This window comes from Rhipicephalus sanguineus, chromosome 4 (genome assembly GCF_013339695.2).
Source record: "Rhipicephalus sanguineus isolate Rsan-2018 chromosome 4, BIME_Rsan_1.4, whole genome shotgun sequence".
In the NCBI taxonomy this organism is placed as follows: Eukaryota; Metazoa; Arthropoda; class Arachnida; order Ixodida; family Ixodidae; genus Rhipicephalus; species Rhipicephalus sanguineus.
Genome location: NC_051179.1, coordinates 43,465,641 through 43,492,025, shown reverse-complemented (window position 1 = coordinate 43,492,025; position 26,385 = coordinate 43,465,641). Strand labels below are relative to the sequence as shown.

The 26,385-nt window shown below is 45.2% G+C and overlaps 1 protein-coding gene across 2 annotated transcripts; it reads left to right on the top strand.

The window, feature by feature from the left end:
* Positions 1-199: 199 nt before the first annotated feature.
* On the top strand, positions 200-25,815 carry LOC119389853 (lipoma-preferred partner homolog). Of its 2 annotated transcripts, XM_037657253.2 has the most exons (11): positions 200-533; positions 2,082-2,310; positions 8,013-8,350; positions 15,751-15,979; positions 16,657-16,680; positions 18,702-18,803; positions 18,908-18,975; positions 19,794-19,841; positions 19,932-20,062; positions 21,471-21,591; positions 24,075-25,815. In XM_037657253.2, exons 2-11 carry the CDS (start codon positions 2,145-2,147, stop codon positions 24,204-24,206), a joined length of 1,359 nt encoding a protein of 452 aa, XP_037513181.1. In that variant the 5' UTR covers positions 200-533; positions 2,082-2,144; the 3' UTR covers positions 24,207-25,815. The 2 variants fall into 2 exon arrangements, with proteins under 2 accessions (XP_037513181.1, XP_037513183.1); XM_037657255.2 differs by lacking the exon at positions 16,657-16,680 and having other exon boundaries at positions 203-533.
* Positions 25,816-26,385: the final 570 nt, after the last annotated feature.

The following is a 26,385-nucleotide window of genomic DNA, read 5'->3' as shown; positions in this document are numbered from 1 at the left end:
GTCACATTTGGTTATACTAACTCTACGCAAATTACGGCCCAAATACGCGCCTCTCAATAAACCGTAACTGTAGGAACGGCCGTGACAACCTGCGAATCCGGAAGCGGAGCGGAACGCTCTTTCCGTCCGTGTTTTTCCCATATATGGTGCGCGCTGCTACCGTTTTTGTGCATTTTTTTCCTACCGCGTAGCTGTCATACCTTTTTTTTTCTTTTCTCGTGAAAATGCCCGTGCTCTCTGCCACCGCGATCGTCTCTCCCTGAGTTTCACGTATCGGCGCCGTCACGCCCGTGAGACGGTCGCTATCGCTAAGAAAACAAGATTGATTCGTCGAGCGGCAATCCGGTGTCGGAAAGGAAAAGACGAGGTTCCGCGCACACCTGCTTCACTCGACGTCGAGCCGAAGAGGCGAGCGACATTTCTGTGTAGAAAATAGTCTCGTTCTTCGACAAGATTTTGTGCGTGTGTGACTAGAAGGACATTCCTGAAGCCCGTCGTCTCGTGAAGCTGCACGCTTGAACGAACAAACGAAGGTGAGAGACCCGTGAAAACGTAATACGTCACATTCCTTTGCGCGTGAGAGCTCGGATTCCGGGGTTTTTGACCCGGAGTCGACTCAAACGTGCGTTTGACAGAAGGGCGAGGTATTGATCGCTTTTACGTAGCTGCTAGGCTGACGACAACTACGAATACTCGGGACGTTGGGGGATAGCCTCTGTGACAGGTAAGCGGAGTAGCAAGTTCGTCGATGCTGTAGAACAAATGCGAAAGTAGTATTCGGTTCGCAAAATGTCTCGGTGGAGTGCGAAGTGATTGTATGCCACTCGGGTCGTAGCTTCTTGGTGTTTATTTTCTTTCTTCTTATTATTATCTGTAGAGTGCGAGATCGTGTGTGAGTGACGTGCGCGTTACTACAGGTGCAAGATTTTCGCTTCTTCAGTTTGTTTGTTTGCTTTTATTTGTACTGTTTGGATCGCGTAACCTCAAAACGAGTTCCCAGATTTTAAATTGCACCGTACCTCGCCCAGCGCCGGTACAGAAAAATACTGCAAGCCTTCGCGTGTCTCGAAAAAGATTTTTAAAATGATTAACTCCGAATAAACGATCGAAGCCACGCAGGGCGTGGTTCACCGCGCACTTTATACGATGATCGATTCCGATCGGGATTGAGTTTCTTGATTTCGGTTGGCTCATTTGCTCAGTATGCGGAAGGGGATCGCGGTTGAGAAATTAGATTCCGATCGGGCCTTGATCGCGTCCGAAAGTGACCGTGTGACACACCTGTACGTGTTAGTCATCCTTGTGAACTTTATGCCTCAATGCTTTCTAGGAATCGAAGATTCAAGTAGGAACGTTAACGGCTCCGTATTAAAGATTCACACCCGTCTGAGAAAGCAATAGTAATGTCGAATTATATTTTATTTGGAATTGTAGATGTTCAAAGCAGTCTCCCCACGGATCGCCTTATAATATTACGTCTCTACGGAAGTGCAGATTCAGTTGTTATGGACACATTATTTATGAGTCTGCCGTGCATTCACGCACCGACTACAGTTTCTCTTTTTATTCTTATTATGCAAGTCATAAACTGCATAACTACAACAAAATATTAACAATCGCCAGTAATGCCACCAAAATAATCTGATCTCTAGAGAACAGTGTGTGCAGTGGCAAAGTGGAGCTGAATGAAACAACACAGAAACTGACTTGTTCCTTTGAATAAAAATTCAAGGTTGGAAAAATGGCACTATGAAGTTTGCAGAATGAAATGTGGTTTTCAAAACGTTAACTTCTCCGAGACCATTGTACAGAACCTGCCTAGACAAAAAATTGATGTTTTTTTAGTTTGAAATATTGCCGCTGTAACACTGAAGACACTGTTTACAGTTTTAGAAAATATGTTAAACATGTTGATAAATACTTCATTTAATATTCACTTTGTTGTGGGTACTAGCTATGTTGGCTGCAAATTGAAAGAAAGCTGTGCATATTTTTGGCAGTACGGGTGAATACTACTTTTGATTGAATTGAAGTACTGGCACTTTATGCATACTTTTCTCTTTCCCGTTATTGACTTGCAGCCGGGGTTTTTGGACAGGAAGTGTTTGGAATACGAGTCTGTCGAGGTCACACAGCAGGGAACCATGGCAGCCCACCCAGACTCCGTGATCCAGGAGTTGAGTAGGCTGCACATCAGCCACATGACACCCCAACAGTACTCGCCACTCAGGGGCAAGAAGATCGCCCCCGTGGTGCCCCCCAAGCCCAAGAAAGTCACCCCCGCACAAGGGCTGCATGGAAACTCTCACGGTGAGCTTGCACTTAGGCCCTGTAGGTGTAGCCTCAGATCTTTACAGGCTTGTCAGTATTTCACATCCCCCATCCCAAGTTCAAAGACGAGAGAGTGGTTTCCTTTTCGCCTTCACTACACTTCCTACAGGTGCTATGTCTGCCTTTCCACTTACTCCTTCATAAAACACATGGACAATGTCAGCACTAAGCGTTGAGCCTAGCAGGATTTCGCGCTTTTTGGCTACACGCTGATATCTCCGCTTGTGCAGTCGAAACTTCACAAAAGGAAGTGAAACCAGTTGATTGCACACAATAGTCATGCGAGACAAGGCAGAACAGGTGTGCGACTGCATGGAGAAGCGGGGTAGGAGACAATTCACAGATGATATCCCTCGTACATGGACCGGTTGATAGCTCTTTGCTCATGACGTCACATGAACAGACTGCTGCCATCACGAATTGTGCTGAAAGGACTGGAAATGCCGCGAGATAATAACACACTCGTTCTTTGTATTTGCAGAGGTTGTTTGGGGGCCCTTTAACACCCGCCATGGTAGCTTAGCAGCTAAGGCGTTGCACCGCTAAGCTCGAGGACAAGGATTCAATTCCTGGCCACAGCATTTTGATGAGTGCGAAATGCAAAAACACCCGTGTACTTAGATTTAGATGCTTGTAAAGAGAACCTTAGGTGGTCCAAATTAATATGCAGTCCCCTCTATACAGTGTGCCTCATGATCATATGAGGATTTCAGCACATTAAAACGCATAATTATTTATTTACATTAACCCTAAAGTTTTTAAGGGGGGACACGGGTCTTAGAAACCGAAAAATCGCGAAAAAATCGTTTTTTTTTTTGAAAATGTTATTTTCGGATTTTACAGTGACTGATGCATAATCTGGCAAATTTTCATGCGTCCTGGATTGATATTTTAGCCGCAGTAGCGTTTTATATCATGCATGTGACGAGATTATTTCTCGATGGACGCGCAAAAATGGGCTTTCTTGCAGGACGCGCAGCTGCCATTCTACGTCTCTGATCGCGGCCATCTTGGTCCCGTTCGAAAGAGCCACGTTTCTTTTTTATTTTTCGCGCCACCACTACTGCGTACGCCAAGCGGCCACCAAGAAAAAGCCCGCGAAAAGCTAGTCCCGATGCGCGGTCCTATTGGTCTACCAGTGCACGTGACAGTGAGCGCGCACGCCATTGGCGGATTTCCACAGTCGTCTGCTCGGGCCGCGCGAGTTCGCATCGGACAACGCGGCTGAAACGCGCAACCATGCCGAACTCAACGCCAAAGTTCGCTACGAAGTACAAATTCGGTGGACGGACGAAGAAACGGAAAGTGTACAACTTTCAAAAGAAGCGCCGGTCACCTTCAGAAGATGTCGACGGTAGTTTGCCTCCCGTGCCAAGCGCCCTCGAAGACGCCGCCGAAGACGCTGACTGTGGGTTAGGCCTAGCGGGTGAAAGCGGCTCTGACAGCGACCACGTTCGACAGACGTTTCGGCGCGACACCGTCATGTTGGAGCCCGCTGATTTATTGAAGATCGAGAAGGACGCGGAAGTAAAACTCCGGAACCTAGCATCAAGGCCGGCCACCACGCGAAAATCGGGTCTTCTCGCTTGTGCAAACGACACTGCCACGGACGACGCCGCGGCTGGCTCGGATGTGATGGAGACGCGCTTCGCTCTGGTGAGCCTCGACGCTCTAAACGCTCTGCAGTCGAACGTGAAGTGCAAAGGGTGCGGCGGCGATGTGTCAGTGCGCATAGGTGAGCGCGAATACGGCCTCGCCGTAAAGATTGTTACGTCGTGCGAGATCTGCGGTGATAACGCGCCGGTGTGGAGCTCGCCGCGCGTGAACAGTGGAAAAACGTGTAACCCGTTCGTTGTGAACATTCTTGCCGCGCGCGCTATGAAGACCACTGGCAATCAGCAAACAGCACTGAATGACATCTTCGCTACAATGAATGTGTCTTCCCGCGGCATGCATACCAAGACATGGCAGGCACATCAGAAGTCGAAGCTGACGCCCGCCGCGACTGCAGCTGCCGATAAGTGCATGTCTGAAAGCGCGCTCGCTGTTCGGAATCTGTACAACGAACTGAAGCTCGGCGACCCAGGAAACATTGCCGTTTCCTTCGATGGTTCGTGGATGACGCGTGGACATTCCTCCCATATCTGTGTTGGCGCTGTCATCGAACTTTTTACGGGGTTAGTCCTTGACTATGCGGTACTCAGCAATTTTTGCTCTGCGTGCGAACGGGGACCGAAAGAGGACGATCCTAACTATCAGTCTTGGAAGGAAAGGCATGTATGCCAAAAGAACTCCAGCAAAAAATCTGGGGAAATGGAAGTGGAAGCTGGACTAATGCTTTTTCAGCGATCACTGGAAAAACACAACCTCAGATACACTACGATACTTTCAGATGGTGACAGCCGCACCTTCCTCGCGCTACAGGAAGCCAAAGTCTATGGCTATATTCCTATCAACAAGGAGGACTGTGTCAACCATGTTGAAAAACGAATGGGCACAGCACTGCGCAACCTTATTACCAAGCAAAAGGGGGCCGGAACTGAGAGTCTTGGTGGCCGGGGAAAACTGACTGGCGACCTGGTTACCAAGCTCAGTTCCTATTATGGCTGGGCGCTGAAGACTAACAAAGGTGACGTCAAGGCCATGCACAGAGCTGTCATGGCCACCTATCACCATGTCACCTCTAATGACGAAGTGTCAAACCACAGTTTGTGCCCAACAGGCAAAGATTCGTGGTGCCGCCAAAATGCAGCCACAGCAAAAGGCGAGCCTGTTCCCAAGCATCGCTACAACTTGCCACCTCATGTCTGCAAGGCCCTTTTGCCCATCTACGAACGCTTGTCAGATGAGAGGCTTCTTGAGCGGTGCCAGCGGGGGAAGACCCAGAATAGCAACGAGAGCCTCCATTCCATTGTTTGGGCACACTCAGCGAAAGAGCGCCATGCATCACTGCTTTCCGTCCAAGCTGCTGTGGCTGAGGCTGTGGTAAAATTCAATGCAGGGAATGAAGCAGCCTCAGCAGCAATACTGAAGGAGCTGAAGCTGAATCCTGGACCCTCGGCTAAAAAACGCATGGCAGAAAAAGACCGTCGCAGATCGACAGCATCAGCTCGCAAGCGTGCCTCTGCAGAAAACATGCAGCGGGCATTGAAAAAAAGGCATTTAGGGGACTCGAAGCAGAAAGACTACCTGCCTGGTGCCTACTGAGAATGGTGAAATTGCAAATTATTGTAAATACATGACTATTCCATGCTAGAGTTTGCCCAAAATGGACTTGTTGTGTTTTTTCACGATTTCTCAGGATTCAAATTTTGCTGCGGTTGCAAACTTGCCAGAAAGATATCTCTGCCTTCAGAGCAGCTAGGACTGTCATTTTTGTTGTGACATGTAGCTCTATCTGTAGTGCACACAGGGGTAGTTGTGAATTTTCGAATAATATCTTCAAAAATTTTATATTTTGCACAAAATTGGAGCATAAAGTGGGTGTGTCTGCAACACTGAAATTCAAGGTGCTACAACCTAGCTAAAGATCATCAGATCAAAAAAGCATTCCTACCCCTGTGTGCCTTATGTTCATTAGTATCTAGGCATGTGTCAATAGTAGCTCTCTAATAAAAATTTTTTGTGTACCGTACCGGGAAACAATGGGTAATTAATTTTAAGGTATCTCAAAAACTAATTGACATAGGGGAAAAATAATTACATTTTCAAAATCAGCATTAAAAACTGAATCATACAGTTAAGTTTTTTTTTAAATACATGAAAAAATTTAGCATTTCTCTCTCAAGTACAGTGTCCCCCCTTAACACAGAAGGTGCGCTGAAACAGCTTGAGCACTCACGTTAGTTTTGTTCTTGTCTGTCTGCTCCGAGAGTTCGGCACTGAATGTGCGCTGAATGTGCACTGGAGTACTTGCTCAAAGTACCTCTGAGGCATCCTCTGGACACATTGAAGTTCAGTCTTGTCAAATTTAAGTGCAGACCTCTTGTGTATGTTACAGCAAATAACAGCAAAGGTGAGATGTCATTCAAGCACTTCCACTTTCAAGCGACGAGTTCAGCTTATTTGTATGTGTCTGCTGTGCCTAGTTACTGATGATGTAAATGTAAAGCAGTTTCCCTGAGAGAGGGAAATAACTTGCATGAGATGCAAGCGTTTTTTTTTTCATAAGCACCTGACTAATATCGGTGCCTTCGGTACTGAAGCTAAAAAAAGAACATGCTGCCATCGCTGCTCACTGGAAACAAGGCAGGTAGAATGTGAATCAGCGCTGCTGCAGGGTATGAGTTACATATCTGTGTGGCGCTGGTGGCATGCTAAAAACCTTAGAAGCCCTGTTTCAGAATGTGCATCGTGTCTACTGACCTACAGGCGCCTGCATCGTCCACATATGTGATATTTAAAGTCTGTACTACAAGCCTGACAGGTTTAGCAAGATTGCTTTCACAGTATATTATACTGCTCATCTATAAACACAGACAACACAAAAGTAGGAGAATATGTAGGCTTGAAGCGATAAAAAGTCTTCGTAAAAGGAAGGTTGTTGGAGTCTACATTTTGACAAGGGAACTCGCCTTTGTCTTTGATAGAGAGAAGTCTGCCTGTTGAAACGTTGCATCGAGTGAAATTCCTTGTTCAACAAAGCATACCTGCCAAGTCTCCCGGATTACCCGGGAGAGTCCCGGATTTTGAACGTTTCTCCCGGTTGTACGGGTCATAGAGAAATCTCCCGGAAATCCAGTTTTGCCCCGCGCGTCCAGTGCTTTGTCTGGCCACATGAGCAAAGCTGTCTGGCCACGTAGTAGAAAGGATTCTTCTTCTTCTTTTTAACGATGGTAAAGGTTCAACTCAGTTTCCTTGCGCATGAAGTAGCTGTGCACTTTGCGCCGCAGTCCAGCACTTACAAAGGTAGCCGATGTCTGTCGAGATAGCGCGTTCGCCAGCGCTCGCGACCGTCCCCGTCTCAACGGCGCCCCTTATGGTCCCTTGCCTGATGAAATAACTGGTAAGCAAGCGATGACAGGCCTCGCACGCGGAGCGATGTTATCGCATGTGCCCTTCGCATGACGGTGACGGCCGGGTCGTTTCATCTCTGCTTCAACCGCGTTGGTCCCTAGCGCTAGCGCGCATTTACTCGCACGTGAAACAGACGATGCGTAAGCGATGTTATCGGTTTGGACTCTGTGCAGATCAGCGGCGACCGCAAAATCCCGCTGACTTAGCCAGCTAGATATTGTTACATACTTGTGTCAAGCGGGCATGTTAAGTGCACTCATGGGGAGCACTTGTAGCAAAGTAGAAATGGCGACAGAGTGTGAGTGCATTTTTTGAAGATGCAGATCAAAAAGAAAAAAAACATTCAGAAATAGGATTGTTTTATGTTGTATATTCTAAATAAAAACAAAGTTAAGTTATCTTTTCCTCATCGGAAAACGCAGCTGTCTTTTATACAAGCATTGAAAGTTAATACCGGCTGAGACGCAGCCAAGTGTGTTCACGAAACACACTCCGACCCGATTATACTCTTCTGCAAGCGACTCAGCTTGTGTCATTTAGATTTGGTAAAACACACATTCATCGAAGTGTACTCCCCGTAAGGACACTTAACTTGCCCGCTTGATATGGGCGACAGACGGCTGTCAGTCCCAGTACGATTGACGTTGCTGTCTTATACATTGCAGTGCCAGATGCAACATATGCCAACTTGTCAGCAACGCCACCTGTGATGCCCTGCAAAGCAGAGCCACAGGCCAGCCCAGCCACGGCGTTTGAGAGGCATGCCGTAGTATCGGCCGCCGCGCTGGACTCGACTGACCCACTGCCCCCGCCTCCTCCCCCACCAACGCTCGGTCGAATCCCGTCGTACTCTGCATCGCAGCAGCAGCAGACTTGCCGCTCGGCCTCATACTCCGAAGACCTGCCCCCGCCGTCGCCACCACGATCACCCGACAGCCTGGCGTACGGCACGGCCCAGTCTTCGTCGGCTTCGTTCCACCACTTCAGGCCACAGTCGTCGGCGGTGAGTGTCTCTGATGGTCTGCGCTTCAAGGTTTTCCGAGAACAGAGATTTGTGCGCTTGTGGTTTGTCCTTTTTGTATCCATCCTTAGTAAAGTGTTGTGCTACCTACAGTGATGGATCATTACCTACTAGCCCTATCAAATTGTCTGTTAGATTGATAGGGCATGGCTGCTGTTACTCGCAGCACTATTGCTGCTTTTCTGCTTTTGTACTGTGGGGCCTTAGGCGGAAAAACGCCGCCGCCCTCGGAACACACGGACACAGTTCACGCGGTCGGGCAACAAAACGTATGCGTTTATTAAAACACTTCTTTACATATATGGCGAGCTCGCCGGCCGAATTAGTAAACACGTAACACGCTAAACGTATATGCTGACAATGAATACTGGGGAACAACACGCACATAAAAGGCAATGTAAGACATGCAATACAATGTAACATAAGACATAGATAAGACATAAAATAAGACAACCTAATACGATACAAATGCGGTGGCGGCGGCGCAGATGCACGACTCACCACCAGGGCCCGAGGGCAGCGAGCCGCGGTACCGTCCCCCGGACCCACCGCGACGAGACGCCCATCCGCGCGCGCAGCCACACCCGAAAAAAGACTCACTGTTGTTTCTATGCGCCGGCCTAAATTCGCGGCGGCGATGCCGGCGCCACCGCGCTAAACTCGGGTTACAGCAAAGCGCATCACTGACCTTGGACGAACGCTTCGGCTTACGCCAAGCACGTGCGTTCCAAACACAGCGGCCGCGCCCAAGCTACGGCAGTCGCCAATACAGGGGTGATATAGCACCCCCACAGTACCTTTCCACTGACACCGCCATAACATCACGATGAGTTTGTGGGACCTTCATATATTCTTCTCTTTCATTCTTTCATACCCACTTTCCCCTTCCCCAGTAGGGAGTAACCAACTAAAAACCTCCCCTGGTTAACCTTCTCCCCATCTTTTCCTTGCCTCTCTTGCTTGTACCTGACCGGATCACCTGTGCAAAGAGTTACAGTGGAGGCCTAATAAGCCTAAAATAATGGAAGCAACAGTTAGAAGCCTTGTTCTGTTTGTCTAAATTCGGGACTTGTTCGTAACATGCTGAATACAGTAACTACACGAGCATTCAGAACGTGAGACTTAATAGAGATGAGAGGCACAAGCCTCTTCCATCTTAGCTCCTGTATCTCGGTGTATGGAACCGGAGAAAGCTTCTGCTCCTAGGGCCTTTCTATCCTCAATCTCCTTCCCTATATATACAGAGTAGCATGTAGGCACCTTTATATAAGCCACCAGAATTCTCTGTACTTTATACAAGATTGCCCACTCCTTTCTCTCTTTCAAGTCAGATCAAACCAACTTCATTGGACATCAACACTTCTAGGGTATAGGCTATGATATAGGCTAAAGGTGCCAATGCTAGTCATATAGAAGTATTTGTTGGGCAGCATAAGTCCTGAATACAGCAGATAGCAGAAAGTCCCATTTCTCCCAGAGAAAGAGAAAAAAAAAAGATATGTCACGGCATGTCGCTGCAATATACATGAATGGTAGTGCGATAAATAATGCAAATAATTGTAAAATGCAGCAGGATGATTACTTAGCGATTCCGTTAGCAAAAGTTCGATTCTGAAAGCCAAGTGAGTACTAGTATGGAAAAACGAGAAAGTGAGAAACATGTTAAAAATGCAATATGGTAAGTCATAAAAATTAGTGTTAAAATAAGTATATGTGCAAAGGGTTAATAACAAACAATTGCATGCTTCCAAGTTCTTGTGCTTTCTTGTTTTACACAGCTAGCATGAGGCACTTTATTAATAATTGCTTAGCGCTACCTTATTTTATTAATAATTGCTTAGCACTGGTGTGTTCACTTTCAACGCTCAACCAGCTCTGAGCACTGATTGAATGTCTAGACTGTAATTTCAATTCCTCTGCCTAAAAATCGTGGCTTTTATTTTTGCTACATTAATTTCTAGCGAATTTGAAGTTATCCATTCATTAAGTGAAATTGGAAACCATACTCACTCAACAAAATTGTTCTAGAGGAATCGCTGTTTGTTAGATGAAGTAGTTTTGCTTGGATGAAGAAATAAGATTGGACTAAACACGGAAGTGAGGCTTGGTCTAGTCAATCACCAGGATTGCTGTGTACTGCACAATTGGACATTTAAAAAATAGTTATGCTGAACATCTTTCGCCATTGCATGTCGTCCAAGAAAAAGTAAAGATTATTGACCTACTATATCGTCACGTCTAAGAGGCAATTCTTCCATACACTTTGCCAGCTAAATATTTTCCCTGTGCTCTCTGATCTAATTTGACTGCTTTCATTGTAAATTATTCGTTGTGAAACATTATGTATACAGCAGGCTTATGTGGAGGAGAATGTTTGTGCAGCACCTTCCAATGATTTTATCGCTTTGGTGGCCTGTCAGCGTTTGCACATGCGTCGGTTATCTTCTCAGCTTGCATCCGCACTCCACAACTCTGTGAGGCGTGTGCACACAAGATAGGGCCACGTCTGAGTCATCGAGAAAGTCAGGCACCTGGCAAAAAAATGTCGTGTGCGTAAGCAGTTGCGCATGTGCTTCACTGCCGTGGTTTGCAAAGCGTAATGTCAGATACTTCTTTGACATTTTGTGGAAAAGCTTAATCTGTCATTGCAAATGGCACATCGGTGAAGCTTGGCTTCCCCTAATGGAGAACCGTGCACATTGCCCGTGCTTAGGCCAAGCTATGAAGCAAATGGGGAGACCAATAGCAGCCTGCAGTTATGATACTCTGGATTCATCGAAAACACGTGCATTTTGTGTATGGCGTATATATATAAGTATGTGAGTCAAACTGAGTATGTTAGCGAGCTGCTGGGAATGCTAGGATCATCAAGTCAAGTTTAATCAGTATCTTTGCATACAACGTAACACAGTTAGTGATATGTATTGCATTTGGAGGTCCCATAGTTATGAAAACTGATGGGGGACCTCCTAATGCTAACACATGTTAAGTGTTGAGTGCAGAATGAGAAAAAAAAATGCATTGATGAAAATGTTACAGAACAGCTAGGGAGACTGTAAGATAAATGAAAGCAATAAGACTGCCGCGGCATATGAATGTGATTATACATTAGTTAGTGTAAGCCGCAGGAGTGCGCTTAACTGGGCTGGTTAACAGCGCTAAACACGGGACAGAGAAGTGCCTTGTGTCTGTCGTTCTTCTCTGTCCAGCGTGAGCACTGTTTGCTCTCGTTTTAGTGTAGGCTGAAAAAAAAAAAAAAATGCCGGTGAAAATCTTTGTGACGCAGGCGTCGTGAATTTATCGAAACAAAATGAATACAACAAAATCGAAGATGAGAGCAGCGTACAAAACAATTGCAGCATAATGTTATGTTGATTTGTCAGCGTACACGTGTAGTAAATGACCTTGTAGTGGCCCGAGGTGTTGCTCCCTGCTGACGTGCACTGACGTCAGCGCAACTGCATGCCGTTTCCGCTGGTTGTTCTTCTTCCCCCCCCCCCCTCCCTTTTTTTTTTTTTTTTGTCTTTCCTGTTTCGTGATAAAGATCTTCGTCGCAGAGCCGAGCTGCGCGCGTCGCAATTTGTCACACGGCGAGCGCTGCGCATAGTATATATCATGCCGGCTGTTCCTCGTTGTTGACAGAAGACTCGCGCTTCCTCCTTATTTGGAGGCCGATTGCGGTGACGTGATTATACTGATTATACTCCCGATGCTGTTAGTTCCTTGTCATCCATCATTCGCGGGCCCTGATAACGGTGCTTAAAGATAACGCGCACGGAACACTAAAGATGGCTTGCTCTGACGTCACTGAAACCACCATGTTGGAATGTCAAAGTGGTGGGTAGTTTGTGATGTCACGTTAATGTTATGAGTATACATAACGTGACGTCAATTCCTGTCTTCCGTTCCCCCTCACCGAGCCAACGGAGCACATACGTCTCAGTGACCGTGCGGATCGTTTGGCGTAGTGCGCGTGGTTTCATCGTTTGCCTTGCGCTTATGACGAAGGAAAAGCGTTCAGGACATTATGCAGCCTTATGTCGTCTGCTGCCATGTGCCCAGTGATGGCGGCGCATGCCGAGATCGTATCCCAGAGTTCCGCGCTTTTGACGTAGTTGCAAGTCATTTCGTTGTGCGTTGACAGATGTCTAAAACGTTCCAACGGCGTCCGTCGTTATCCCATCGATCGCAGGTTGACCGCCACGTGAGTATGCTGCCTTGACGTCAATAAAGCCGCCATATTGGAGTACTATGATGTTACGAACCTGCATACGTGACGTCACGTGAACGCTATCAATACGCGTGTCGAGTTTCGCATTATTGCCGTAGGCGTGCCCCTGCCTTTTCTTTCCTTTTTTTTTTCTTTCTTTCCGTACGCTCAGTTCGCGTTGCCGTGCTAGCGTCTGCCGAACGACATGGAGCGTTTTTTGTTTCGTCGATTTCGTCCGCGGGCGCGGGTTTGTTTAGCAGGCGGGCGTTCGTGCATCTTTTTTTTGTGGAATTTGGCACACTGTATCCGAGCCACTTGAGCCAAGTGGACACAGCTAGTGCGCAATCGCGTGCGCGCGTGCCTTATGCCATGTCTAGTATTGAGAACTGGGCAAGTTGGTAAGGACTGATAGCGAGTATAAGCAAAACAGTGCAAAATGAACGAGGAATAGGGATTTTTAAAATAGGTTACACCGTACGCAAGGCTTTTCGTTAGCGTTCGTCGCCGCTGCGTTCGTGTTGTGACCACTCTTCTTTAGTTAACCTCGTTCATTTTGCCCTATTTTGCGTATACTCGCTATGTGCCTTTTGCGTTTTTTTCTTGCGTTCGCGCTACGGCCGGAGTAATCTAGCGCGAGACTCGTGAAAAGTAACGAGCGAAGGCACCAGTGTTGTATTCGCAGCGCAAGCGCTCTGCAGCCTGCGCAGCGCCGGTTCGCGCCGGAGAAGAATCTATTTGCGGTGTGTCCGCTTCGTTCCCGCCGGAGTGCTCGCAAAAACAACCGAGAGGATATCCCATCACTACCGCGAGAGAAGACGGGCGCCGCTCGCGCTCGCTCACACACACACACACACACTTTCGCCTCGGCTGCCCGTCAACGACACCATCGCTGTTCGGGGCGGCGAGCGCTTGGATCTCGTGTTTCGGTTTTGTTTGTTTGCGTTCTCGCGCGCGCAACCAACCAACCAACCAACGGCTCGTTAATTTTGTCAGCGCAGCAGTTGGCGCCACGACTCTAGCTGCTTCTGCGAACCCTTCTGTTGCTGCGACTGCCGGTGTTTTGTGCTGCGGCCTTCCTTCCACCAAGCCGACGACAACGCGACGATTCGTGGTCGGCGATCGGTGGTGAGAAGTCCGGCGTCGCATATGCGCATTACCGTCCTGCTCCCCGTACTAACCATATATGCCTCGGCCAACTACAGATACAGCACGCGGCCGGTTACTTGCGTCGTCATGCGCAGTGTGGCACAAGGTGTGGACGCGCGGACCGCGGTATTATTTTGCTATAAAAAGGTCGGCAAAGGGTTTTAAATGTTTATTGGGTCTTGTGTATGGGACAACGCCTTTCTGGGACGACTAGAAGTGCCGTTACGTCGTACTGCGCGTCGTCTTTGCGCCTCGTGCTCTCACGACAGTCGTCAACTATCGCTATTTCCGTCGAGCCGCTTCCGCGAAGTCTGCTAGCCACGGCAAAAAAAATATTACCACCGCAGTTCGTTTGTGGCTTCTCGCTTGCTTTATTCCTCATTCCTACTCGTGCATCTGCATTCTTTCTGTTCAGAAAATACGGCCAAAAGTTGTTTTACGAGTAGTGTTTCTTTTTACGGGGACACTTTCATAGTAGTTGACCGTAACAAAAAAAAATATTGAAGTGCATCAAGATAGCTGTCCGCAAAAAGCTGGCATCCACTAAGGCTTTGTTGTTGTGCAGATCCAGCGACATCCGTGTTGTTTTGTTCGAATGCGGCACTGGTTAATTTTGCCAATGCTGATGTGAAAGACTTGAAGCAATGTCACACAATATCTTGAAGTTGTAGAAGAGTAGTGAGCAATTAGGTTAATAAAGCAAACAAGTAAGTTGCTATTGATTCACCACTCCACTTTGTTTTAGTCAGCATGTATATGGGATAAAAAAGACAAAACAATAATACACTATACGAAAGTAGTTCAGTATCAGCATGGCTTGACAGCAGACACATCAAGTTTGGCTATTCTGCACCATTTTTACCCCTCTGTTTACTAAATTTATGTGGCCACATGAATACATCATCAGTCCGACATTTTGAGCTGTCGTTTAACTTAGCTGCTGGCTCTTAGAAGAACAGGGAACAGGCGTACAATTTTATAACTTCAACATAAGCTTGATCAAGGTTAAATCTGGCGATACTTGTCTCTAATCCTCTACGGCTATGTAATGTGAGATTAAGTTACACCGATGATAACCGGCCAGTTTGGCGTTGACAAGAAATTGTGTGAGAAAAAAAAATGAAACACTGGCAAGGGATTCCTGGATTCTCCACAGGGGATGCCAATTTCTTCAGCGTCACTGAAGTTAGCTGCAATAAAACAAGCAGATACCATTCACTCGGTTAGTGTTTGATCACAGTTTCTGGGATACATTTTGGCCAACCCAGAAGTATAAAACATAAGCTGTGAAACCGTTCTTCATTGCGTGAACACTAGAAAGTGTCGAGCAAAAGCTTGACTCGTGACTTGCTCGTTCTGACACACATTTGTTAACTAGCATTATGGTACCCATTAAGTTATTACATTAGCCATTCCAATAGGTGCGAGCAGTGCGGCGGTATCACTGGTACTTTTTTTCTCTGTTTCGATGTGAGGACACACAGGCATGGTTATGGCAGAAATTTTCTGGGCCTGTCAGCACATTTGCTCGATGCAATCAATTTACTTGGTCGGCCTCTCGACCACTGCCCGTGTGGAAACCTGTGTGGCATCACTTTACTTCTTGCACTGCATGTCACTGGGTTGATGGAACAATCTGAAGCCTTGCTGACCACAAATTTCTTAACTTAAAGTACCTAAAGTACTTATAGATCTTCATTAGAGCTAACAGACAAGAAAAAATTAGCCCTTAAAATTCCCCTTCTTTCGTTTGTACATCTTCAGCAACATCAGTTTTGAATATGCTGTAGGTATTTGCCATTGAGGTGTGCAAGAAAACCAAAAACTGAAAATGGCCTTGATATTTCGTGCCAGTAGTTCTTTGACTGTATTTTCGTTGGCGATTGGAGCTCCCCCCTGCTATGCTGTGCCTCGTAATCATGTCGTGGTTTTGGCACTCAAAATCTTAAAATATTTTGTTGTTGTTACTTGCCTCTCTTGTATTTCATGTTCCTTCGTTACAAAGGATGCCCATTCTCCCCCGCAGAGCACTTACGACTCGGGCTCCATCTACGAGCCCATCGTGCCGCGTCCTCCCAGCCAAATGTCGGGCTACAGCAGCACGGGCTCGTCCCTCTATTCATCCTACTACCCGGGCCGCATGGGCACCGGCCATAAGCCCGGGAACCACCGTGGGGGCCAGGAGGCCGAGGTGGACCACCTAACCGACTTGCTTGTGCAGAGCATGGAGAGCTCCGGTGATCCAGATTTCTTCGGTGAGTAAAGCCAGTGGCCTCCCTCCGCCACCCCTGCCATTGTGTTGGTTTGTTTTGAGTGCTGAAGGAGTGTGGAAAGGAGGAATGTTTCTCAACTATTTTTCTCGCGAATGGGCTTAAGCCACAGAGTGTGTTTTGTTTGTTAGCATTCTTCAGGTTATTAATCTTCAGCTTAATTTGTACCCACGTCGCTTCTTGTGAGGTGCTCGATAACCATTAACAATAGTTATGAGAGTGCTGTTCTGTAGTACCATGCCTCAATAAGTCTTTTTTTTTTTTTTTTTTTTTTGCTGGTGCCACATTTGTAATAGTTATGAACACAGCGGATTGAGGAGTGACTTGCTGGTATCTTAGTTTTATAGCTAGTTGCAGAGTTTTGCCTTGATTAGCTCCGCCTCATTATCTGGTTATGTATCCACTTGCTCTTTCTGTGAATTACAGCTGCGGTTCTATTAGATATGGAACAGCAACTTAGCCAGAGGGGCAGTGACATCTTCCGTTGACAAATGAAGAAAATAATTGGCAGGTGCCAAATAGTGGCATGCTACAAAAACGTGTTTTTTATTTTCTTTCTTTCCTCCTCGTAACACTTTACTGCTAAGAGTCTGTGCGGAGACTACTGTGAATGTGCCCCTAATTTTTCACTCTCTAACCATGTTCTAACCATGCTTGCTCAGAGGATGACGAACCACCGGTCATTGGTAAGGAAGAGAATTTTATCCTTAAATATGCATGCTGTACGGGCTTTATGCAAATGGAGGAAAAAAGAATGCCAGCTGGCATTACAAGCATGCATTGTCAAGTTTGCTACTATAGTTGTACTACTGCTGATTGCTGGCTGCCAGTTAGCATACAGGGGGGCTATTTTGTACGCATTCTGGCACAGAACGGAGGCGGGACAGAACGGAAGAACGAGAGGGAGCAAGCAGCCAATAGCTAGCTAAGGAAGTCGGGAATGTTTTCAGCGCACGAAAAAATATGAAATTGTTATAGCTGAACATTAATATTGTCTGACATTGTTTTTCAAAGCTTTAAGCTGAAGAACGCGATCACTTCAACAATTTATTTGTGTTAGCATCTTGACATGGCGCTAGGTGGTGTCACAGTTTCGAGAGACGGTCGATAGTGGCGCTGGCTACCACGCTGTTCCAACCAATGCTTCTAGTATTTGTCCACTTGTAGTAATATTTGAACAGCGCCAGCACTCGAACCGTTATTCAGACGAAAGTGCCGTCGGAACACCTCTTCAGTCATCACCTCAACGCATTTTCTACCTCGGGGCTTCGTTTCTGCGTGACTGCAGCAGCCACGCAGGCGACACGAAATGGCATGAACGAGAACGGAGACGCCATTTTCGCAGAATGTCGCAAAAGGGAGATGGCTGAATACCAGTCAGCGCTTGAAGCCGTTCCTCCTCTCCTCAGCCCACGCGCATACGTTTCGATCCAATCCAACTCATCCAGAGACTGTTTTGTATCCATTTTTGTCGATAGAACGGGGAGAGGAGGTCGACGGAACGAGGTCTGCGGCCGTTCTGTGGCTGTCACGTGACCATTCTATGGCTTTTCTAGGCTATTTTCACGTCTTGGACCGTTAAACAATGCATATTGAATTTGAATCGAGCCTCGACCAATCCCGTGCAGCTCATAGAACGCTCCGCCTCCGTTCTGTGACAGAACGCTTACAAAATAGCACCCCACTTCTTTTAATGGCAGGGAAGGGCTTGTTGCCTGTAGTAGCTGTCAAAAAGCATTGTTTCTGCAAACAGGATTGTGTGCGGAATATGTGTGTCTCTTTTGTTTCTTGCATGGTGCATCAAGGCTTGTACTGTGCATAAACAGTGACAGACTGCTTTGTGAATGCTGCTTGTAAACAAAATGGTGTGCAGTATAGCTCAATTACTGAGGTTGTATAGCATGTTTATAACCACATTAATATACATGCTGGATGCTTTCTGCACTCCTTGATGCAGGTTCCAGGTGGTAGTTATGCTTATAAGTGCTTGGGGCAATTGTTGCACATATTGACCTAAATAGCTTACTAAACTTCTTGGCTTACTTGTAGGTAGTGAACAGTTGTTGCACTTAATGGTATGGGTACTAGACAGTTGCTGTGCTCCTTGATATAGGTACTAGATGATTGTTACACTTCTTGACTGGATAGTTGTTATGCTTATTGACATACGTACTATGTAGGTTGCTGTACTTATTGGCTTGTTGATAGACATTGTAATGATTAGTATTGGTATAGACTATCAGTATTAGTATGGGATAGTTGTTAAGCTTCTCTATATAGATAAAGAGAAATTGTCACACCTTTGACATACCTGGGCGGTTACACTAATTGGCTTATTGGTCGTTACACATATTGGCAGATGCCGGACAGTTGTAACAATTATTGGTGTAGCTCTTGGATGGTAATTAAACTTATTGATAGGTGTACTGGTGGAATGTTGTTGCACTAATTATTATATGTTCTGGACAGTTGTAGGTATAGTGTGAACACTATGTGGAGTGTGCCAGAAGATTGTTAATTTAGTGAGTCTCAAAACAGCATTGCCACTTATTCCTTGCTTTCATTTTTACCAACCTTTGGAAACAGGCATGCACAGCTGCTTGCAAATTGCATTGACGTTAATTATCTTCATCTAGCACATCCAGAGGACTGTTTTCTAACATTTCATGGCTCATTTGTTTTTCTACTTTGCCTGTTTTTCTTTCAGGCATGTGTTACAAATGCGGAGATAAAGTGCTTGGAGAAGGCAGTGGATGCACTGCCATGGACCAGGTCTATCACATCAAGTGCTTCACCTGCCACGTGTGCAGTAAGTCTCCACATGTTCATTTGCCGATGCATTGAAAAGCACACTGCGTGAGGTTGGTGTGTTTGGGATGCATAAATCAGAAGTTTTTTTTTTTTCCCCCACAGTGAAAGAACTGAGAGGAAAGCCATTCTTTGCTATGGAGGGGAAACCTTATTGTGAAGATGACTACTTGGTATGTTCGTAACAATTTTATTGTTAAGTATGCAGTTGCATGCTAACAATGTTATTTGTTTGTTTGTACTCTCAAGGTTGAAGGTATTATAGGGGGGAGTGGTGTATGTGACAGTACACAAGAGTAAAAATTACATGGGAGTAAAAAGACGATACACAACTTAAGTACCTGATTATACAAAGATAACTAGCTAAATGGTCATTACTCGGCGTTCTTACTATGCTACGAAATAGCAAAACCTCATTCATTTCATTTCGAGGGGTAGTCTGACTCTGTTCGAATAAAGCAGAGCTTAAACTAAAGAGAGCTTTCCACTGAATACTATAGCGCTTGATAGCCTGTGTGGTCTATGTGCTGGTGTAAGCTTTGATAAATTCCAGGCTCCGCTCACACCATCTTCAGACATACCGATTGAGGGGCACGAGGTTACGAGTGGGTGGAATAGCTAGCAGGCATTCTAAAAAGACAGGGCGTGCAAACACGGACACAAGAAAGAAGTCAGGACACCACAAACGCATGCCTTCTTAGAATGAATACTTACCAACTAGCTCAGCTCTGTTATTCTTGCAGGCATATGTGGAAGGGGGCAAGGTTTATTAGAGGTGATGCCTTAATGGAGGAGGAGGTGAACCCTCGTGGTTAAGCGAAGGGCGTGGAGGTGCAGTTGGTCAGTCAACAACGCCCCCCATGTCCAATCAAACAGTAGCTGATCAGTGAAGCATTTCTGTGTTGTAGATTTTCTGTTTCTTTTTTTGTGTGTTATCAATAAATGCACAGATTTAGAATTTGACAGAAAATGTTCTTTTTCCTTCTTGCAGAACACGTTGGAGAAGTGTTGCGTATGTGAGAAGCCTATTCTGGACAGGGTAAGCGTACTCATTCCATCTGTTGGGTATCGTCACTGAACGGCCCGTATTTCAAACAAATTGCTGGAAAGGTTCCCTTGCCTCCCGCAGATTCTACGCGCCACCGGCAAGCCTTACCATCCGGCCTGCTTCAGATGTGTGGTGTGCGGCCAGTGCCTGGATGGCATTCCCTTCACTGTGGACGCCACTAGTCGGGTCCACTGCATTGATGACTTCCACAAGTGCGTCCCGTTTGTCATCTCTAACCTGCCTAAACTCGTCACCGTCAATCCAACAACCAACCTGCAGTTGTGGACATGTTGCGGGAAGCAAGTAACAACGTTACAGTTAGAGTCACTCTAAGCAGAAAAGTAACCCTTTTTCAGTTGCAGCTGAAAGGTTCAGCAATGTTGTAATTACGGGCGGTCAAGTAACATTGTTATTTTTCCATTAATCTATGAATGGTAGCAAAATGTCGCAAACACAAATGATTTATCTTATTTAAATTAAGATTCTTGGCAAAGGAATAGTATTGCCTTTCTGTGATAAACATACTGATCAGCTTTATCTGACTTTGTTCCCTTTTTTTTTCTTTTTCTTCTAAAATGAAATGTTCGATACAGTCATTTGCAGTTTAGTAACTTTAATTGAGTAGCCTTGCCGTTAGTGCATAAAAAGTAAACATTACTGTTACTCTAATGAAAAAAATGACAACTTGCAGTTATTAGTTACTTGAAGAAGTGACCGGTTACTACTGGCGTGTTACTCATAACCCAAGGCTGCTAACCTGTTAGAATTGGAGGTTTTCAACTGGAATTCCTTGGAACTTAGGATTCTGCAAAAGAAATACTTTTGCTTCTGATGCAGCAACTAGTGCATGTTGCCCCCCGCCTCCTGCCATTTGTGTGCATATACCAAGAACAGGCTCATTTTTTTAATGTCGAAGCAATTTGTTTTACGTTAGATCTCCTGCAAAACTTCCTGTTTGTCATCACTAAAGGCTGCTTCTTACTGTGGTGTACCAGTTTCTCTGTCACTAACCTACTACAGCTAAGTGTATAACTTTGCTTAGTCAGTGCGGACCGTTTGCCACTTGCTGTTATTGATTCAGCATCTTTGACTGGTCTCTGTTACGTACTGGGTGTTCTTAAAGTGCTCATCAGGGTCTTCTGCATTTATGCATAGTGATGAACATGCCAGCTGCTTTTCTCAAATGTCTGCAGCTGTGTTAGCTGGTGTCGAAGATTAACACCAGTACAGCCTAGAAGTTACAGGCAACTTGGAACTTGCACGACTTCCTCACTGTGTTGTACCCTTACCAACAGCCAGTCCAGTTCATCATAGTTAAGCACTTGCATCCTCACGCCAGGCCCGTAGCCAGGGGGGGGGGGGGCCCTAGGGGCCCGGCCCTAGGGGCCCGGCCCCCCCCTCCCTTCCCCGAAATTTTGGTGAAGTATGTGTTTTTACCAAAAATAAATAACAAAAATAGGTGTTTTTCTCAAAAAGTCAGTTTTCAGCAGGTGCCCCCCCCCCTCCCGAAAAAAATTCCTGGCTACGGGCCTGCAAAAGTGCGCTAGAGTTCATTGCATGATGTCAGGAATCCAAGTGTGCCTCCCCAAACTCACTTGCCAAATATTTTGTTGCTTACAGGAAATTTGCCCCTCGCTGTTGCGTGTGCTCTCAGCCGATTATGCCCGAACCAGGCAAAGAAGAAACGGTGAGAGTTGTTGCCCTGGATCGGAGCTTCCACATCAACTGCTATAGATGCGAGGTAAGTCTACATGCTTGAGGGCATTCAACAAGTTACAGAACCTTGCCATTCATTCAAAGACATTTCTGTCATATGGCAAAGCTGCATCTATATCCTAAAATTAAAAAAAGAAAGACTATATGACCCAGAAAGGTTACACCAACTTTGAAGTCTCACTCCAGTTGCATGGCGATGCAGCCTCTTTGACCCTGCTACAGTCTCACATCGATAATGCTATGTGAAACATCCACCTGTGATGCTGTTGGCTATTCTTGCACATCATAGCACTATAGGACAAAGATATCGAAAGTGTGTTGACAAACACAATAACCCCATGGCACAGTTCCAGGAAGCAAACTACAAAAGTAGAGACTTGGCCTTTTGTAATTTATTCAGATTCATTCTTGCCAGCTATCGCAAACTTTTAATAAAGATGACGAATTCTGGTTTGTGCTATGATTCTATGGGTGCTTATGTTAGGTTCTACAAAAAAATTCATTCTGTTCATGTAACATTTTTGCTCGTCAGTCTCCAGCCACACCCTTGTAAGAATGAAAAGAACATTGGAGCGTAATATACCTGCCCAGAGTAGGTTTAAATGGGCAAAATTGAAAACAGCAGTCTGTTCAAAAGGGTACTGTAGGCTTGTGTGAATAGTAAATTTTAGGTTCAAAGCGCATTCGAAGCTAATAGTGATTTGGTTGAATAATTTCGAAGCGAATTGAAATAGTACATATCACATATCATAAAGAAAAATGAGCATGGTTGTCATGATGCAACTAACCTGCACAATATTTTTTAAAAATTGAAGCTAGGCGTGCGCAAATGTAATTCGTTTTGGTTAAAAAAAAATGGAAGCAACTTTGAATAGTAGCAGGATTTGAGTTTCAGTAGAATGCGAGTGATAACCTGTAAAATATGTTACATTTTAAAATTTACTATACTTAGAGCATATAAGCCGGTTTAACAAGGTTTTCATCATCATCATCGTCCACCTGTCCACGCCCACTGCAGGGCAAAGGCCTCTCCCACGTTCCACCAATCAACCAGGTCCTGTGCTTTCTGCTGCCACGTTATACCTACAAACTTCTTAATCTCATCTACCCACCTAATTTTCTGTCTCCCCCTCACGCGTTTGCCATCTCTTGGAATCCAGTCAGTTACCCTTAATGACCACCGGTTATCCTGCTGACGTGCTACGTGCCTGGCCCATATCCATTTCTTCTTCTTGATTTCAGCTATGATGTCCTTAACCCCCGTTTGTTCCCTGACCCACTCTGCTCTCTTCCTGTCTCTTAAGGTTACACCTATCATTTTACTTTCCATCGCTCGCTGCGTCGTCCTCAATTTAAGTTGAGTTGAGTTTTAATTAAACTTTAAAAAAGATGAATCGATGTGAGGGTAATATGTTCATTTAACCTTTTATGCTCTAGTGTGTGTAAAGTGGGGCTTAGCGGCAGTGCGGATTTTTTTTGGAACGGTACGTTCACGGTATAGCACTCCTCTACTGCAGTGAAACCACCTGTACAAGGGGGAGGAGGGGGTTACATGCGTGCACCTATTTGTTCATTTCAAATACTTCAAAATTTTCAAGAATTGAAATTTGAATCAAAGCGAATTCAAATGCTCAAATATTCGCACGAGCCTAGGATATTGTGATCAAAAGACCGTGTTTTGTTTGTCTAGTATGCTGTTCCAAGTTCTTTGAGGCAAGTCTTTGGTGCCTGAAATTCAATCATTTTTACTGAAGTGCGTACGTATTTCACAAAAAAAAAAGGTGTCGCTCGAGGTAAGCCTTAACAAAAAGAAGTGCGATTCTCAAATTACTTCTTCCGTTGTTCTATTTGTGGAATATTTGTGCATTTTAGATTTCACAGGTTTTCATGCATGCAGGTGTAATTAGACCAACTGTAAAAGCAGAGGCGACAAGCTAGTGTTGTCGACGACATTGTCTTTATAGGATTTCAGACACAAAGCGGTCTTCATATTGCTGTTTGAAGTCTTTTTGGTCGAGTTTATTGAATTTTCATCTCCGCATAGTTGAAAGGAGTGCACTTTCACTTATTTGGTGACGTGTGGTCTAATAATAGATTCATATTTTTGTCGTTCAGCAAGGCTCGCGAAAGGTGGTAATCATTGAGTAGTTGTAATGATTCTAACAGATGGCTGTTAAATTAATGCAGTGTTGTGCCACACCTGGTTTGATCTCTGCATTTGGATATGCATTATATTCATAAGCTTGCCTAGAGTTTCGTACAAAATCCTCATCATCAGCACCTTCTCTTTCCTCTGTTTTTTACCCCTTCTCCTTTCCTAACTCTGAGTAGCAGGTCAGAAAATTTATTCAGGCTGACCTCTCAGCTTTTCTGTCATGTTAAATCTCTCTCTCGCTTTGCAATCATAGAGAAACTATATTTCTGTTGATTACCAACTCGTAACGTTAAAAGAGACGTGTGTAGAAGGCAAGAGAAACATCGTTGACTAACACGGTGTCTCAAATGCAGGATTGCGGACTGCTTCTCTCGTCGGAAGCAGAAGGCCGGGGCTGTTACCCGCTGGACGACCACATCCTGTGCAGGAGTTGCAACGCACGCCGCGTGCAAGCCCTCACATCCAGGATGGTCTCGGAGCTTTGAGGTTCCCGCGGCTTAGCCGCTCAGCATTGTGATAATTTTACACCCAAAGGGCTACGCAGTAGCGGCGGCGGTAACGATGTCCATTTTTAGTCACAGATCCAAGCAGCTTGCCCACGGCTGCTCGTCGGGCAAGTGTGTAAATGTGTAGCTTTGTGTACGCATCATTCCACAAAGATGGTCGTTGGTTGCCTGTGGTTTTGCAGGCTTGCATCTGTCAAGTTTCTCTATACCATTACATGTCACAGTGGTTAATAACTGCATCATCCAGTTGTGAAGGATGACACTGTAGGTTCGTCTCCCAGTCATGGTCAACATCGCTGAGGCTAAGGTGGGTGTGGTGGCCATATGTCGATGGAGGCAGAACGCAAAAATGTTCGTGTAGTTCAAAAGAGCCCTGGGTAGTTACGCTTAACGTGTAGTCTCCACACTGCAACCATCAATTGCCAACCGTGCAGCTTTGGAACATAAAGCACTGTATCGTGTTATGCTACACTAGTTATATCATGCCTGAGCAACACCAGAAAAGATGGTGCTTAGGCGTCTAAATTTGTTCCTCAACGTTATGTACCAACTAGCCCAGCAACAAGTTCGCCTAAGATTTCAGTACTAGCTTCACCAAAAGTTTGCGGTGACCTGCCATTCACCTTTGTAAGATAGCTATGCCAGCTGGAATTCGCTCAAGACTTTCTGCCCTGCTATTATGAATGCTAGGCTTATTGAAAAGTAAAATTTGGTTGTTTTTAGCTAAGATATTATCTTCTGCTGGTTGATATCAGGATCTCCTACAAAACTTGACAGAATGTTCCAAGCAGCAACACGATGCATTAGAATCAACCCAAATGCCCCGCATCACAAAAACGCACGTATGCAATTGGATGGCACATTCACACGAATTACAGTTGTACAGCAGTACCAGGCCACTGTAGGCTGAGTGTGTCATTTACAATAGATGAAGCCCAGTTGTAGTTCTTGGGTTGTCACTGACAATAGCAGGCGTAAAGGGGGTTGACTGAGAGGCACTTTGCAATTTTTTATTTGTCAATGGCTAGCCACTGCCGAAAAGCAGGAGTGTTTTGTACGTCACAACTAGTACTACCACCATTAAGAAACCTATACCATTCAAAAGAAACAGTTTAAAAGTAGTATTGATAGAGTTTTGTACATATTCAGATTGCAAGATATATTACTGCGTCAAAAAGTCTTGATTGACGAGAGTTTGTGAGTGAGCTTCTCTGCACGTCAGGGATGCTGCCACACCTACAGTGTGAAAGAGCATAAGGAATTTAGGTGTTAATCACATTGTGTGATTGCACATGGTAAATGTTATTTTCATTTCCTTATTCAGAAAGGGCTGTTCCTCTTGCTACATAAGCACTTGTTCGCGAGCTTTCCAGCGGCGTCCGATTAAAGCGCTGCTCGTATCTGTGCTGTGCAATGTAATCCAGACTGGCTGAGGATGCAACGGAGTCTGAAAATTATTATGAAGAGTGAAATGTCTACAATTTATGCCCTGTACTACTACTCAGTGTCGCTAAAAAAATGTAAATATCACGGAAGTACCATGCCATGTACTCAGATTTCTAAGGTCAATAAAGAACAGCGCCCATGTCTTCATTGCTCGCATCTTCTTTCCAGAGGTACAAATTTTATGCTTTAATGTGTGGCAATTGTTGTGGATGTTTCCAGTGTGGGCTACATAATAAAGTTCTCACTCACTCATTGGGAAACTACATTAAAGATGGAAGCCATTTTCAACACACTAAAGAAAACGAACTTTAGAAACCCAGCCTTGCATAATTTGACTAGATTCAATTCCTTCAAGATGCCTATACTGGCTGGTGCTTCAACTCTTGGGCTCATTGTTGGTAAGGTTTTTGCTGCCACCTGAGAAATTTTTGTTAAGTCAACAAGATGCAACCTCTAAAATCAGGATCTCGACTTATTTTTTTTTCCGCAAAATTTTATTCTGCACAAAATTTTATTTTTTATTTATTTTCAGTCTCTTCACTCTGTACATTTTTGTTCTAACCAACATGTTACTTTTTTAGATGTCTTTGTTTTTATGTTATTCCATATCAAACTACATGATTCTTGCCCGATTCTAAGGATGTACAGGAGGGATGGAAAGAAACTCTAACAGCGTGGCGTGCCATTTTCATCACGGTCTGACCTTGGTGGC